The sequence below is a fragment of the Micropterus salmoides genome, unplaced genomic scaffold, assembly GCF_014851395.1.
Source record: "Micropterus salmoides isolate LMB-PRFRI ecotype aquatic unplaced genomic scaffold, ASM1485139v1 Ms_hic_scaffold_4, whole genome shotgun sequence".
Lineage (NCBI taxonomy): Eukaryota > Metazoa > Chordata > Actinopteri > Centrarchiformes > Centrarchidae > Micropterus > Micropterus salmoides.
This window is the reverse complement of record NW_024043372.1, coordinates 17,511,829-17,528,055: the sequence shown is the minus strand read 5'-3', so window position 1 is coordinate 17,528,055 and position 16,227 is coordinate 17,511,829. Positions and strand designations below refer to the sequence as shown.

Below are 16,227 nucleotides of genomic sequence, written 5' to 3'. Positions count from 1 at the left end.
GGTCTGTTTCTAGTCAGAGAGTGTTTAACCAGGCGGCAGTCAATTAATAATCCACATCTTATTTTGCACTAATGGCACTGTGAACAAATGGCCTGCATCTTAATTATACACTGCTCAAAAAAATAAAGGTTATAAAATAACACATCCTAGATCTGAATGAATTAAATAATCTCATTAAATACTCCTTTCTTTACATAGTTGAATGTGCTGACAACAAAATCAAACAAAAATTATCAATGGAAATCAAATTTATCAACCAATGGAGGTCTGGATTTGGAGTCACACTCAAAATCAAAGTGGAAAACCACACTACAGGCCGATCCAACTTTGATGTTATGTCCTTAAAACAAGTCAAAATGAGGCTCAGTAGTGTGTGTGGCCTCCACGTGCCTGTATGACCTCCCTACAACGCCTAGGCATGCTCCTGATGAGGTGGCGGATGGTCTCCTGAGGGATATCCTTCCAGACTAAAGCATCCTCCAACTCCTGGACAGTCTGTGATGCAACGTGGCGTTGGTGGATAGAGCGAGACGTGATGTCCCAGATGTGCTCAATTGGATTCAGTTCTGGGGAACGGGCGGGTCAGTCCATAGCATCAATGCATTCCTCTTGCAGGAACTGCTGACACACTCCAGCCACATGAGGTCTAGCACTGTGTTGCATTAGGAAGAACCCAGGGCCAACCGCACCAGTATATTGTCTCACAAGGGGTCTGAGGATCTCATCTCGGTACCTAATGGCAGTCAGGCTACCTCTTGCGAGCACATGGAGGGCTGTGCGGCCCCCTAAAGAAATGCCATCCCACACCATTACTGACCCACAGCCAAACCGGTCATGCTGGAGGATGTTGCAGGCAGCAGAACGTTCTCCACAGCGTCTCTAGACTCTGTCACATCTGTCACATGTGCTCAGTGTGAACCTGCTTTCATCTGTGAAGAGCACAGGGCGCCAGTGGCGAATTTGCCAATCTTGGTGTTCTCTGGCAAATGCCAAACGTCCTGCACGGTGTTGGGCTGTAAGCACAACCCCCACCTGTGGACGTCGGGCCCTCATACCACCCTCATGGAGTCTGTTTCTGACCGTTTGAGCAGACACATGCACATTTGTGGCCTGCTGGAGGTCATTTTGCAGGGCTCTGGCAGTGCTCCTCCTGCTCCTCCTTGCACAAAGGCGGAGGTAGCGGTCCTGCTGCTGGGTTGTTGCCCTCCTACGGCCTCCTCCACGTCTCCTGATGTACTGGTCTGTCTCCTGGTAGCGCCTCCATGCTCTGGACACTACGCTGACAGACACAGCAAACCTTCTTGCCACAGCTCGTATTAATGTGCCATCCTGGATGAGCTGCACTACCTGAGCCACTTGTGTGGGTTGTAGACTCCGTCTCATGCTACCACTAGAGTGAAAGCACCGCCAGCATTCAAAAGTGACCAAAACATCAGCCAGGAAGCATAGGAACTGAGAAGTGGTCTGTGGTCACCACCTGCAGAACCACTACTTTATTGGGGGTGTCTTGCTAATTGCCTATAATTTCCACCTGCTGTCTATTCCATTTGCACAACAGCATGTGAAATTGATTGTCAATCAGTGTTGCTTCCTAAATGGACAGTTTGATTTCACAGGAGTGTGATTGACTTGGAGTTACACTGTGTTGTTTAAGTGTTCCCTTTATTTTTTTGAGCAGTGTAGTAACTGCGACCATGACCACCATTTATCAAGCATACAGTACCTTTCATTTGAAAACTCATATACAGTATGCATCACTGGATACATTGATACACTTTAAATTATTATTCTGTGGTCTCCTCATTGACAGTAAACACATTATACTGTAGACAGCACAGCAACACAATCTAAAACTGTTCTAGGGTGCTACGTCTAATGTGATGTTCTCCCTATGTCTGCGTGGGTTCTCTCTGGGTGCTCCGGCTTCCTCCCACCGTCCAAAGACATGCAGACTAGGTTAATTTTTGTGAGGGTGAGCGTGAGTGGTTGTCTGTCTACGCGTGGCCCTGCGATGGACTGGCGACCTGTCCAGGGTGTACCCCGCCTTTCACCCGATGTCAGCTAGGATTGGCTCCAGCCCCCCGCGACCCTGTACGCAGGATAAGCGGTTGACGATGGATGGATATTTTACTGGGGAGAGATTAGTGGCCCAAGAAACTGAATTTGTACAACTGAATTTTTATTTAAAGCTATTCAACTCAGTATTTTACAACAATGGATCAAATGACCGTGTGCAATTTGAAAGGAGTTGCTCCTATAGATATATTTAGATATAAGACAATTATTACTCAACTTTGCGGTCCCCCTAAGCTCTAACGGAGTGTTTGAGCTGACACACAGACAGAGTTAACAACTAGCTTGTGAACATGGTGGACAATTAAGCAGCTAAAGAGCCAGATATTTCCCTCAGGAGTTGGTGAAGAGCCAAAAAGAGAGTAAGTACTGAACTTATATTCATCAGGAGGACAGAAACAAGACTTTAAATAAATGCTAATGTTGCTCTGTGTCTGTTGGATTAAATCAGCAGCTGCTTGTAAATATTTTCACCATATCAACTTTAGAAGGTGATAATGACTTCACATTGTATTTACAGCTCAATTCATGCAGGTTTAATCATTTAAAATTGTATGTAAGGCTTTGAATCTGAACTTGACTATCGCTACATTCAACTTTCAGACTACAATGAAGTAAACATTCAAGATACATTTTCCATTAAGATCAATATTCAAGATTCAGTCTGGAGACTGAAATGATAAAACTTTCAGAATAAAAGACAAGTGAGTTGAAGGTGACCATGATTTCTTATTCCACTGCCTCTTTTGTTTCCTTTGCACCACCAAGTGTCTAAATCATGATGACCTTTCCCTTATAATTAAATAACATTGATGCTAAAGAGAAATGGATGAACCGGAACTAACAATGTCTTCAGTTATCTCTAGTGAAATGCTGCCCTCCAGTGGACATAGACATTTAGATAAAACTTTGTATTATACAAGGAGCCCCATCTGCTACTCAGATTTTCAGTAATCATGTCTTCAGTGACTGGGAGTAGCGCTGGGTTGGCACTTGGTTTCCATCCGTCTGTCTCTCATGGGTAAACAGTTTGGGCCTGTCATCATTTTTGGAGGATACAGTCAGCTCAACATGCTCAGCAGATTTGTGCTATGCCTTTCCATTTCAAATGCCAGGCATAGTGCCATTTTAATTCAAATGGAAAGGAGATTAAGTCAGTGCTCTGATGTTCTTCAGACACCATCACCCCTTCCTCCCCATCATAAACTGGGTGGGACAATCCTGCACAATGCCTTCTCAGCATGCAGCAGACATCAGCAATTTTAAGTAATGGGAAGAAATTTGCCATGTCACCGTGTTAAACCTCACTACAACTTTTCAAAATCCAAGGAAAGCTTTCAAAAATAGTATATGACATGCTTAGTGTCGTATGGAATGACTTCAAGAGTGTAATGATCACAACACTATAACCACTGTAGAGAGAAGTGCAGCATACAAACAGCAACATATTAAAAGAACATGGTTGTTGCAGGTAGTGATTCCCAACATGGCGCCAGAGTTGGAGAAGTGAAAAAAAACTGCTGCCTTTGTGCCTTTGAGCAAGACCCTTCACTGCTCCAGTGGAGCCGGCAGCTTCATCATATGAAAGTCTTGAACAGAGTGAATGTGAAGTGTAAATAAATATTATTAATATAGAATATAATTTTTCTAATCCGCTTTTTTTTGGCCACACACAGTATGACTCTAAAGATGGCAATGGTTAATCAGTTGGTCCACCACTTTGGTCCACAATGAAATATCTCAACAACTATAAAATAGATTGCTGTGAAATTCTGTACAGACAATCGTGATCCCTTGAGGATAAATCCTACTGACTTTGGTGATCTTCTGAATTTTCATTTAGCACCACCAGCAGGCCAATTCATTGGTTTATGACCTGCAAAACTAATGACATTCCCATAAGGTCAGTTGTGCAAAGACAGGGGGACATGGTAAACATCAGCATGTTCGCATTATCATTGTGTTTTCATGTTAGCATGTGCCATTAGCATTTAGCTCAGGAAACCACTATGCCCAAGGACAGCCTTACAGAGCAAGGCTGCAGACATTCAGTTTTGTATCTATTTATCATGTGAATACCGGATAGGGTTACCTCATCAGGCCTCTACTCTAACAATCTCAAATTCACTCTTTGCTGAAACTCAATGAAAATAGACAGTGGTTCTATTTTTATGCCTATATTGGAGAGTAGACAGTACAGCCAGAGGAAAAGGTGGGAGAAAGACAGGGAATGACATGCAACAAAAGGCAGCCAGACTTGAATCAGGGATGTAACCCCAGTATTGCCTAACTTTAAGGTAAAAAGGTTGGGACCCACTGGCTTAAAGGGTATTATATCAAGAGCTTCTTTTGGCAATCAAACTACAAACCCCAAACATATATATGCTATAAGCCCATCCATTTGTAACAAATCAACGAAAATGGTAAAAACAATCAAAGTGAAAGTGGACACCGGTAGGTGAAGCACAACGAATCAGAACAGGACATGTCACACGGGGCCAGGACACACCATGCTGGGTCATGCTGCTCTGGGAGATTTATTTAGTGATTTTTCGTTTTTATTCTGTTTTTCACTTGCGCTCCTGTCAGGAGTGTTGTAAATGGGACAGTCAAGCAACAAGAGTCACAGTTCATCATCATTATCATCATCATCATCATCATCATCGTCACTGTCACCACCATTATGATCATCTTCCTCATATTATCATAATAATAATTTTCATCATCATTTAACTTTTTCCTCAAGCTAGAAAATAATTTACATCACATTGTTTTTACTGACTTTTGAGACCACAAACATTCCAGTAACACACTCTAGGATTAAAGGTGGGTAACAATCAGAAAAGCATGACTTTTTGCATAGTATTAAATGAACAAAGACATTGAGTTCTTTATTTACAATTATTGTATAGATAAAAAAAATATCATAAAAACAAGATGAACACGTAAATCACTTACCCATAAATGGCTAAGTATGCCAAAAAGATATCTGTTGGCATTTCTCTTTTTCTTTGTTCCACAAACTGCATGCTGCTAAATACAGTACATCGAGGCAGGTGAGAGTATATTGCAAAAAGTATCGATATCATCATTATCATTATCATCATCATCATCATCGTCGGTGTCATCGTCAACATAATTATTGGTTGTTACAACACGTTATCATTTGGATGTAATCACTATGTTTTGAAGTGTTTCTGACAGGAGCAGTGATTGATTACATACGGCCAAACAGCTGCGTCGGCAGTATGACTCGTTGTGGTGCATGATGGTAGATGTAGGCAGGAAGAGTTCCTGTTTTTCACACCAGTCCACATGGAGTTTCTGTCCTCAGTGGACTCATTGCTGTATTTACAAAGATTATTTTTAAACTTGTCGTCTTTGCGTCCTCTTAAAGCTGAATGTCCTCCTGGATGTAAAAGTGGTTTGAGAATATTGGCTTAAGTCTCTTTTTTTATTGAAAATGCTGTAGTTGCTGTTGTTATGTTTTGTTTATTGTTTTTTTTTACAGACATACAAATAAATTGTGAAGTTAAAAATGTTGGAAAGAAAACAAAGTAAATCAACAGCTTTTAAGCAGAATATCAGAATCCAGACTTTTTTCCCAACTTAAATAAGACAGATTTTATTCAAATGGTCCATGTTATTTTTTCAACACGCCTGACCGGTAAAGCTTGTGCACCCTCTCCAGATGGACGGATCGACTGGGAAATGACAGAGGAGGAGGATATAAAAAAGATAGAACTGCTCGGATAAATGATCGGATATACTGTAGTAGTGTATAGGATTTCTTTAAAAGTAGAAAAATTGTCAATTTTTTTTCAAGTTGCATAATGAGTCTATCGCGTCATGCTTGCCAATTACTTCAGTTAGTAATAGAAATAACAATAGTACAGGCTAGTTAAGTGGCCTTGTCCTTCTGAGTGCAATAAGACAGGGTAAATGTGCCTTCTGCATGTAACGTCTCTCTGGTAATGTCTGATTTGTAAAAGCACAATAAATAGTTTACAACTAGTGAGTACAGTTGAGATGCTAGAGTACTGTATATTCTGTGACGGCAGGAAGACAAGCTTGTTTAAAACACACAAAAGCACATCTAGAATTACACCACAGAAGTTTTCATTCATAACCAGATAGTGCAGAAAAGGATCATCTTTTTTATATATAGAAAAAGAGTCAAAGCAACATTCCATTTTTGTTGTAATTTGTTGGGGGAGGGTGTTTTTATCAGTTTTTCCTTTTTTTTTATGGATGTTAAAAATGCCAACAATTGTGTGGGGCTGCGAGTGAAAAGGAAATCATTTAGACCCCTAAACATAAATCAAAAATAAAAATAAAATAAAAAAATAACACATTATATTTCAAATTTTAAACAAAAGAAGTGATTTCTGTGCGGCACAGATAAGCCAAATATAACTTTGCAGATTTCTAAAATGACTCGATTGCAGCCTTTCTGATGGTCACATATATTTTTAAAACATCAAGTCCTTTAAACAAGCAGGTTTATCTAGAAGACAGTTCACTGTAAAGGTCCTGATATCAGCTTTTGACTCGAGCCCTGACCCCAGGCCAGTGCTGAAGCACAGAAAAAAACAAGCACAATAAAAACAAAAAAGAGAAGAAGAAGTAGTGAAAAAAGATTTAAATATTCCCCCTCTGTCACAAAAAGGAGGCCTCCGTTTAGAAAAGGCAAGCCCCTCCAACTTAATCCCAACAATCATATAGAGTAATACTAAGATTCCACATTTACTACGTATCCCATTATATTTTGGTTTCTTTTTGTTTGTCAATCCTCTAAAAATATCTACAATATTTGAAAAGATAGCAGGCAAATTCCAGCACATGGTTTTTCAGTAATAACACACCGAAACAGCTCTGGTCCTTCTGACCTTCAGCCTTGCCTCTCTCCTTCTAGAAACCAGGAAGTTTATCTCTACGAGGTTGTAAACAAATTACATTCTCTTTAAGACATAAATAAGTCAAAAGTATTTTGAGCCATTGAAGCAGGAACAAGGCAACATGCCGACAAACAAAGATAAACTCTCTCTAAATATATTTATATTTATAGAATATATCCCATAAATGCTATCATCATCATTTTTATTTTGCGTTCCTCTTTTACGACAGGTGCAAAACTACTGTGCAAGTTGAGCCCTGCCACCTCGTTACACATTTCTGTTTATGGATGAAATAAATTTTTACAGTCGGATACATGTTCATGCCACACAGAAGAGGGAACTTTGCAGGCCAGGAACTCATAGAAGCTGTCTTTAAAATAGTAGTCCGCCGCAAAGGCCTAGCCCATCAGAATGAAAGAACTCCAATAAAATTAAAACCCTTTTAAATAAAACTTGGGTAATGTACATTCATGCAGGAGCAACAATAATAATAACAATAATAATCAGAATGAGAATCAGAATAATAACAATGTTTTTCAATTTAATTTAAACTACTTTCAGTATTGACAATGTTATTATTGATGAGAGGGAGTGTTAAGGGGAGTTTAGAGTCCTGTCCTGTTTCGTGATTTTTACTCCTCAGCAGTGTCTCCCTCCTCATCGTCCTCCTCCCGGTGCCACTAAAGACACAGTTCATACATATGTGCAGTCTGCGACACGCTAATACAGTACATGCTAACACGCATATAGTCATACACACCACCGCCGCTGCCACCGTACACATACAACCATAAAAGCAGGATGGCTGTGTAGGTTTTGTAGCTTTGTTGCGCTTTTTTGATTGTATGTTAAGTATGTTTTCCTTTTCACCTTGCCATATTACTTTAGATTTTCTCCATTTCGAGAGGAGCGGGCAAGCTTTAAGAGCTCAAGGTTAACAGGGAAAGATGAAGATTTTTGCCACAGGACCCGTCCTGTGTAGGTGGTAAATTTGGGGCTGGGCTGGGTGAAATATCTGGGGTGATGACAAGGTGTAAGATTGCAGTTAAAGGTCTGGAGGAATAGGAGGTGTCCCACAGACTGCAAGGAAATGACATTAGAGGTTAGAGCTGAAGTTAAGATCAGGGTTAGAGGCTGGTCTCCAAGCTGTGAAGAGGGCTTGCGGGGCTGGAGGAAGCGGCTGATTTACTGGTGTCGATGGTGAGATTGATGCCACTGTCGATGGCGTTGTTATTCTTGTTGGGGGACGTGGGCTGGCTGGAGTACTTCCCCCTCCTCCGAGCAGAATCATCGTCTGTGTCGTCGATGAGGGGGATGTTGGGCGTGGAGTCTTCTATCCTAAACTCGGGGTGTGTCATAAAGTTGTGGATGGATGATCTGGAGTCTGGTTTTTCCAGGCCTTCATAGAGGGAGCTACGGAATGCATTCACAACACGGATCTGTCGTAAAAAAAGGGGGAGGAAAAAGAAGACAAATGATCAGATGTTAGAGACAAAACGAAAGGGTTGGAGGGACCCTCGGAAAGAGAGGAAAGAGGGAGACGGGAGAGAGGAGGGACAGAGGGGGGACCTCTCAAAGAGGTGAAGGAGGAGAAGGTGATAGAGCAACAAGAGAAAAGGCAACTGCAGTCTGTATTCTGCTTTCACAAGATGACTACAGTTCACAAGTCACTCAATTTTGGCGTGCACTAAGAAAAGCCGTGAGGAACACACTCATAAAATAAAACCCACAACAAAATCATACATTTCAAGAAAAACAAATACCAAAGCAACACAAACGCTCGTTGTAAGTATACGCTTTAGTCCAATGTGCTGTATACCTAGAAACAAGCCACGTTAATAAATGGAATGCTCACAGAAAAAATTTAAGGAGAATATCACATGCAAGTTTGAAGAAATCTGGTGGACGAGGTCAGTAAGAAGGAAGGAGGTTAGATCTGTGAGATCCAATCAGGTGGTTCAAAAAACTTCTGGAGGCACCAGAGCACTGTCTGGGACAATATCCACACAGACTCTGAATGGGTCACACAAACACACGAATATAGCACAGGGTGGGTGAAGCATGGTCCCAAACAGGGCAATGATGAGAGTCAAACTCAAGCCTGCAGGAGGAGGTTGGTTCAACACGAGCATTGCGGTGGGAAACTCACAACAAAATGACACATCCAAAGAAAAAAAAGCACACAGTGGCATTTAGAGAGCGAACACTGCAGGTTAAGTCTATATGAACACAGGAAGTAAACAAGGGGTAAAACACAAACTACATGCAACAAGACAACAGGACAGTGAAGAAGTGGACACCGGCACACAGATTGCTGACACAAAACATATGGAAGTGAATAATGAAAGTAATAAGTTTACTGTCAAGACGTCTGACAGTCAAAGCATGTTTTCAACTCCATGCACGTCTAAGTAAACACTCAAGTATAGGCCCCAAACAACTATGTGAAACTTTAGAGAGGATAGTAGTATCTGTATGTCATCTGTTCCTTCAATTTGTGGATTATGAGTATTGCAGATGCCGAAATGTAGGATCCACACCCATAAACTGATAACTACAAAGATATTATATGATACTTTGCTTTTACAGGACATTGACTCATGTCAGCACACTGGGATATATACTGTACAAAAGCGGTATGTCAGTGAAAATGCTACTTCTCTAATCTTCAGTTTGTGAATAAAACAATAGTTGTTTTAATTGTTAACAAAAGAAAACTTGTGAATAGTACAATTGTTTCAGAATACTGTATATGTATCAGCAGACACAAATATTTCTAGGTCTGCAACTAATGGTCATTTATTATTGCTAAATGGTTTTCAATGGTTTGTTTGTCTATGAAATGCTCATCACAGTTTCCAAAATCTAAAAAAACAGCTTGTTTTGCCCAAACAGTAATCTAAAACCCCAAAAGCAATCAATTGATATAAAGCAGTAAATACTCAGATTTGCAAAGCTGTAACAAGTGAATATCCTGTGTTTCTGATTGATCCATCCATTGTCAACTGCTTATCCTGCATACAGGGTCGCAGGGGGCTGGAGCCAATCTTTGGATGGTGGGAGGAAGCCAGAGCGAACCCACACAGACACGAGGAGAACATGCAAACTCCACACAGAAAGGCCAGGGAAACCGGGGTTTGAACCCACAACCTTCATGCTGTGAGGTGACAGTGCTAACCACTGTACCACCGTGCCACCCTCCCTAAAATGTAAGTATGATATTATCGTTTTTTCTATTCCATGGGAAGTTGTTCTAATTGTTTTGCTTGAAATGACACATACATTAACAGTGCACAAAAAACCTCAAAGATATTAGGTTTTTGTGTATGTATGGTAATACTGTATATACTGTAAATATTATAGTACTGCTACTCAAGTAACTGTAGCAGCGCATGGACATAAAACAGATAAAGACAAATAATAAGAGGAGCCTGTCTGGATGAGTGCATGTGACAGGATGTCTGACAAGTAACACTGATGGGGTGTCAGAAAAAGGTGGGGGGTTGAATTAATGTCGCTGGTGCTGCAGAGATCTATGTCCGTAACTATAGCAACATGACAGTCAACTACACTGACAATATGAAGCGACAAGACGGAATGAATTATTGGTGCGGTACTGCTTTATGGTGACTCCACAGACCCTAAGCAGAGTTTTACATCTGACTTTCATCAAGCAGATAAAGATTAGAGACAAAGTTTGTGTGTGTGTGTGTAAAAGAGAGAGAAAGAAAGGAAAGATGAAGGTGGACAAAAACATTAAGCAGATATAGTCCCTCACACTGACAGATTTTAGTCGCACCATTTACGATCCCCATTTGAAAGATTGCAAAGTAACTAGCATTGTTTTTGTTTTTTTAAAGTCTGCCACACACACTGTAGCTTCCTTTATGTTTTCTTGTCATTGCGGATGATGTGTCAGCTGGAGAACACATGAAATAGGTAAAACCTGCTGCAGCTAAATTCAGTGTGATTTGCCTCATCAGTGGCAAACTCACAGACGGAATAAGACAACATTGCAACTTATACTTGAATGTTTACCCAGACCCTTGGTGAGTTGATTGAAATTAGTTCATATGCCTGTCAAGACATAAAAATGAAAGGATGGGAGGATGGGAGGTTGGATGGGGGATGAGCAGAGAGAGACAAACTCACAACCTGAAATGTCACGCCTTGGGTATCACCCTTAGTCCTGCGCTCCTAGCACTCTGAGGAAACAAACACACATTCTCCAATGAGAGGACAGTACACCCAAGCATGGGAGGAGATATCAAGATGAATTTGAAATCCAGTATGAACAGAAAAAAAGACAAGAAGAAAGAGAGGAAATGAAAAAAGCAGATAGCAAGAAAGTAAAGACAAATCTTCAGAGATGCCAACCCCCAAATGGTTATTTGTTTTAAGAATTACAAGCCAGACAATGAGGAGAGAAAAATAACTTTTTGTTCATGACATGATGGCACCCCTGAAGCAAAGAGAGCAGAGAAGCAGACTGACAGTGTTCTGACTCACGGCCAGTAGGAGGAGGAGCAGTAGCAGCAGTAGTGCTTGTAGGAGAGGAAAGGGCATTGGACAAGGACACGTGACTAGGACTAGAAACATTGGTTACATCCTGGGTCTGGCTGGTGGTGGATGATTGGCGTCTCAGAGCCCCCGCCCCCTGAAAGGAGGTGCCACTCTTGAAGGTGTTGACTACATCAATCTGTGGGAGGAGAGCGGGACAAAAGAGCACAAATGGCTGCTCAGAGTGACAAATGGCAACACAGGTTGACTGGGGGAGGGGGGTCAGGGTGTAGTGTCCCCTTAAATTGAATTTCCCTCAAAAAGGATTATTTCACCCAAATTACAAAAACCATCTTCTCTTACTTAATTTCAAGATTTCTGCCCACACCCAAATAAAATGGAGGTGAATGGCTTCTCAATTGTCCCACTCATAATAATCCACAGACCTCACTGTGAACTGTTTTTAATGGAACTATTTTGTGCCTGTACTGAACAAGGTTATAATTGTTAATGAAGACAAACAAAATAACGAAAACTAGATGTGAAAAAACAGTCGTTGACTGAAATAAAAATAAAAACGAGACTTTACAAAAAAAAATCATACCTAACTAAAACTGTATTGTAGGTTAAACTAACTAAAATGAAAGAGTAAATGTCCTTAGTTTTCGTTTATTTATTTATAGGCCTACATTTTGAGTGGATATGAAGCCGGGGGAACTGACGTTGCGGGGCAGTTGGTCTGGCCGGTCCTATGGGCCGGACCGGCAGTTCAGCAATGTGTGGTAATTAGCCGATAGGCACTTGTTGGTGAGCCGCGGGTGTGTTATGCTTTTGTCCTCCGCGTGAAGAGCTGGCACGCTGCGTGTTTGTCAAGAGCGACCAGGTCAGGGGTTGTGTCTGGCCGCAGCGTAGCAGGTGGCGACTGCTGTTACGAGGAGAGGCTGAAGGCTGAAGTAGTCGGGAAGACCCAGGTAGGAATCAGCTGCGTAGTTGGTGCGATTTGAACATGTTTTCTGTTATCTTTTATACATAAATGTGTACAAAATAATATGAATGCAACAACTGTATGGAGTTGTGTTTTGTTTAGTTCCTGTGTGTGGGATAAACTTGTCCCTTGCCCACTGACTGTGAGCTCCCCTTGCACTGGGTTAACGTGTCTGCTGATCATTATATTTATTGCGTATCAGCTAGTGTGTGTTTTATGGGGTCATTGATATCTCAGCCAGACTGTCTCTTTGAGCTACACATTGTTTTAATCCCTTTTTTTTTTATTAATAAAGGTTTAGATTTTAATATAACTGCTTTCCAGTCATACATGCCTTCAGGGTGCTGGGGATCTGTTGTTTATGGCTCCAAGGGGGGCCTACGCTATCTTCCCATTTTTTAGCTGTCCATCAATTGTATTTCACCTCCATTTATATTATTTCACCAATTTTACCAATAATTATAGCGCTAGAGACTGATGTAATGGATTTCTTGGGACCACTGGATACTATGATTAGGGTAGTTTGCTCTTAGGGTTTTCTGTATGTAGGTTAGAAATTATACTGTAGATTGCATGTGCTTCATTTATTTGTAGTATTCATTTAGACAATGTGTCAGTACTTCAAATATATATAAGGTGTTGCTTAGTGTTTGGGCCCGTATACAAGCTTCAGACAGCTTAAAAAATGGTGTCCCTTTTCACAAATATTTCTGATTGTACTGTAAGTGTAGTGTAAACTCACTCTAAAACTAAGCATTTTCCAAAAATAAAAACTAACCTAAACTAGCAAACCCACATTAAAAACTAATTAAAACTAAGCAGAAATTGAAAACAATAAGTCAAAACGAAATAAAAATAAAAACTAATGAAAAATCCAAAACTATAGTAACCTTGGTACTGAAAATAATTGACCGTACATTTACATGACAATTGCTATATATGTCGGAGGTCGCACGCCTCTGGAGCAACTAGGGGGTTAAGTGTCTTGCTCAGGGACACATTAGTGTCTTACAGTGGATTCAAACCCGGGTCTCTCACACCGAAGGCGTGTGTCTTTTCCACTGCCCCATCACCACCCCTATCCAGAATAACGTTATTATTTCAAGAAAGAGGTGTTGCTGTTGAACGTTTTAAGGCACCACAGAACAAAAGTCCATTCACCTCTGTTGTATTGGGTACATGAAGACAGACATCTCAGAGACAGAAATCTCCAGACTTAGACAAATAAAACCAAAACTATCTGCATGGCTAGATACTGTAGGAGGTAAAAGATGAGATGAGTTTGCTAATGTGGGTGATCTGACCCTTTAAATACTAAGTGCAGTATAGCATACAGATGCAGCCATTTATTATATATAGCCATTATTATCATTCAAGATGTTTTGTTTCATCCGAACTCATTTTACTTCAGGAATTACAGAAAAACTATGGTTTAGTACGACTTGTGTTTCATTTTTGAATCTCCGGTTATCGGTTCTATTAATTATGATAACACTGAATACTCACTAAATAACTACTGAAATCTTAGATTGCCAATTTGGTTAAACCATGTTATGTGAATGTGAATCTATTGTATATTGTCGCTAATAATCTGACATTATATAGGAAAGCCAAGTGTGCACAGCTACAGCAAGGACAATAGGACAAAGCTGAACCAGGATGTCGGTGTGTAACTCGTGATGGATGTTTAAAAAGAACAGTTTGTTTGTAATTTTTCTCTTCTAAATAAATCTGACTAATCTGAGGGTTTGTTTAATACCTGTTTGGTCATCTGACCTTTCTTGTGTGTTGCCCTGTTGAACCTTTTACTGCAATTCAAAATCTCATCAAATACGCTAGTGAGTACAAAGTTATCACAACCCACGGCTAGAGCTCTGATGATCATTTGAAATAAACCCTAGTTTAATACTGAAAACCTTTATTTCTACTGGCCCTTAACCATGTTTGGCTGCCTCTGTAGCATGCTGCTCCATGGTATCATGTCGAGGGATAGCTTCACCCTGGACCATTGGTGACACATCAGTGAAATGAAATCAAATCCAACACTCAGGCAAAACTGTCTTGAATATCACAGTGTGATGGTCACAGTGAGAACAATTCAGTGACCATGTCCAGTTGTGTTTAACTCCGAGGTTTGACCGTCGATCTCCCAAAGGTGACCGCCTCAGTCTAGCGAGAGAACGCTCCATCTTCATGTACCTAAATAAATCATCTAGAGACAAAATGACTTTAAGGCTGTTACTGACTAACACAAAGAAGTTTGGCTTCTCAGGTAATTTCTGAGGGGGGGTTCGACTTCCTACAGAAAATTGATTATAAGACAAAGACACGGTAAAACAAAAAGCCATGTCAGAAAACATACTGGATATAATTTAATCTTGCTGGTGTTTACTGCCGCTTAAAGAGGTGGTATCATGGTTTTTGGCTTTTTCCCTCTCCTTTATTGAGTTATGTATCGTTTTTGTGCATGTACCAGGTTTGCAAAGTGAAAAAGACCAAAGTCCAGCCCAAAGGGAGTTCCCATCTCCCACAGAAAACACTGCTCTGAACTGCCTGAAAACTGCCTGTTTGTAGTCTAGCCTTTACTTCCCTTTCTTGTGACGTCGTAATGAAAATACGTTTCATAATGCTCACTGAGCGGCTAGTCCGACACGCCCTCAATAACACCGGTGGAAAAACACTGAGCTGCAGCACACACCTCTCCTCTCCCTTCCAACACTAGCTACCCTCCAAGCAGTCAATGGACATGAAGTTGTTACTGTGATGTAGAGACAGAGCTCAGTTAAAACTTTATGGATGAGAGATACTTTTGTTACAGATTACTAACTGACCACTCTGAAACTCTTGCTCCAGTCCAAATTGCCAACCTGGTCGGCAACATGTAGCCTACAGCTGAATCGAAGCTGTTTACCATCTTTTCGCTGACCCGCCTTTCTCTGCTTCTGATTGGCTAGTAGTCCTTAACTAGGAACTGTGCATGTGCAACTCCCAACAAAGATCATTTAGAGACAAGATGCATCACTCCATAGCTAAAACGAAGCCTTCAACACAGGGTGAAAAGAGGAGCTGCAGCAATGTGCAGTATGACAAAAAAATTGGTGTTTTTTGAAAATTAAACCATGTAAACCTGTTCTGGTACAACCCCTAAATAGGATTTTGAACCTGAAAATGAGCATAATACCACCTCTTTAAGTGACAAACAAAACCAATATCCATGTATTCTTTCTTTTAGGCAGCATCAATCCAGCAAAATCTCTCTGTGACATGAAACAAATTGCAACATGTGAATCAAACCTTTGTCCTTTGAGTGTTCTCACCTGAGTCTGAATGCGGCTGAGTCCTCTGAACCAGAGGATCTGTCCTCTCCGCAGCTCCCTCTCTGCGTGGTCAATCTCCTCATTGTCCTCATTTACGTCCTCCTCTGGTAACTCATCTTTCTGAGTTAGTTGGCCCGCCCTCCGCAGGAAGCGCAACCTGGTGTTGGGTATGGTGGATATCACCTAACCCACAGAGACGACAGAGCACTGGGTTAAAAGGAAAGATGGCAAGCATACAGTATAGTAGGGATACACTGAGGAAGAGTAAAACGTGGTGAACTACAATAAAAGCAAGTACAGTGGGACAACAGGAAGACAGAGAAACAGATGAGTTTGGATGTTACCTGTCCCCAAACAAGCTCTCCCAGCCCAAGGAAAATACACCACAACCACTTTGTCACGTCCAGAGGCTGACAGCTGAATGGCTTCCCTCCAAACTGCACAATTATAACCT

The 16,227-nt window shown here is 40.9% G+C and overlaps 1 protein-coding gene across 13 annotated transcripts in view; it reads right to left on the bottom strand.

Moving 5' to 3' along the window:
* Positions 1 to 4,564: 4,564 nt before the first annotated feature.
* The window catches only part of atp2b2 (ATPase plasma membrane Ca2+ transporting 2), an 86,176-nt gene continuing 74,513 nt past the window's right edge, over positions 4,565 to 16,227 (bottom strand). For 7 of the 13 annotated variants that reach the window (XM_038696277.1, XM_038696278.1, XM_038696279.1 and 4 more), the window contains 3 exons: positions 16,118 to 16,225; positions 15,774 to 15,956; positions 4,565 to 8,410 (listed from right to left, as the gene is read on the bottom strand). In XM_038696277.1, the coding sequence (XP_038552205.1) occupies positions 8,099 to 8,410; positions 15,774 to 15,956; positions 16,118 to 16,225 (603 nt within the window). In that variant the 3' untranslated portion in view covers positions 4,565 to 8,098. Of the gene's footprint in view, positions 8,411 to 11,123; positions 11,177 to 11,480; positions 11,671 to 15,773; positions 15,957 to 16,117; positions 16,226 to 16,227 lie in introns of all 13 variants that reach the window. The other 6 variants (XM_038696281.1, XM_038696289.1, XM_038696288.1 and 3 more) reach the window with 5 other exon arrangements.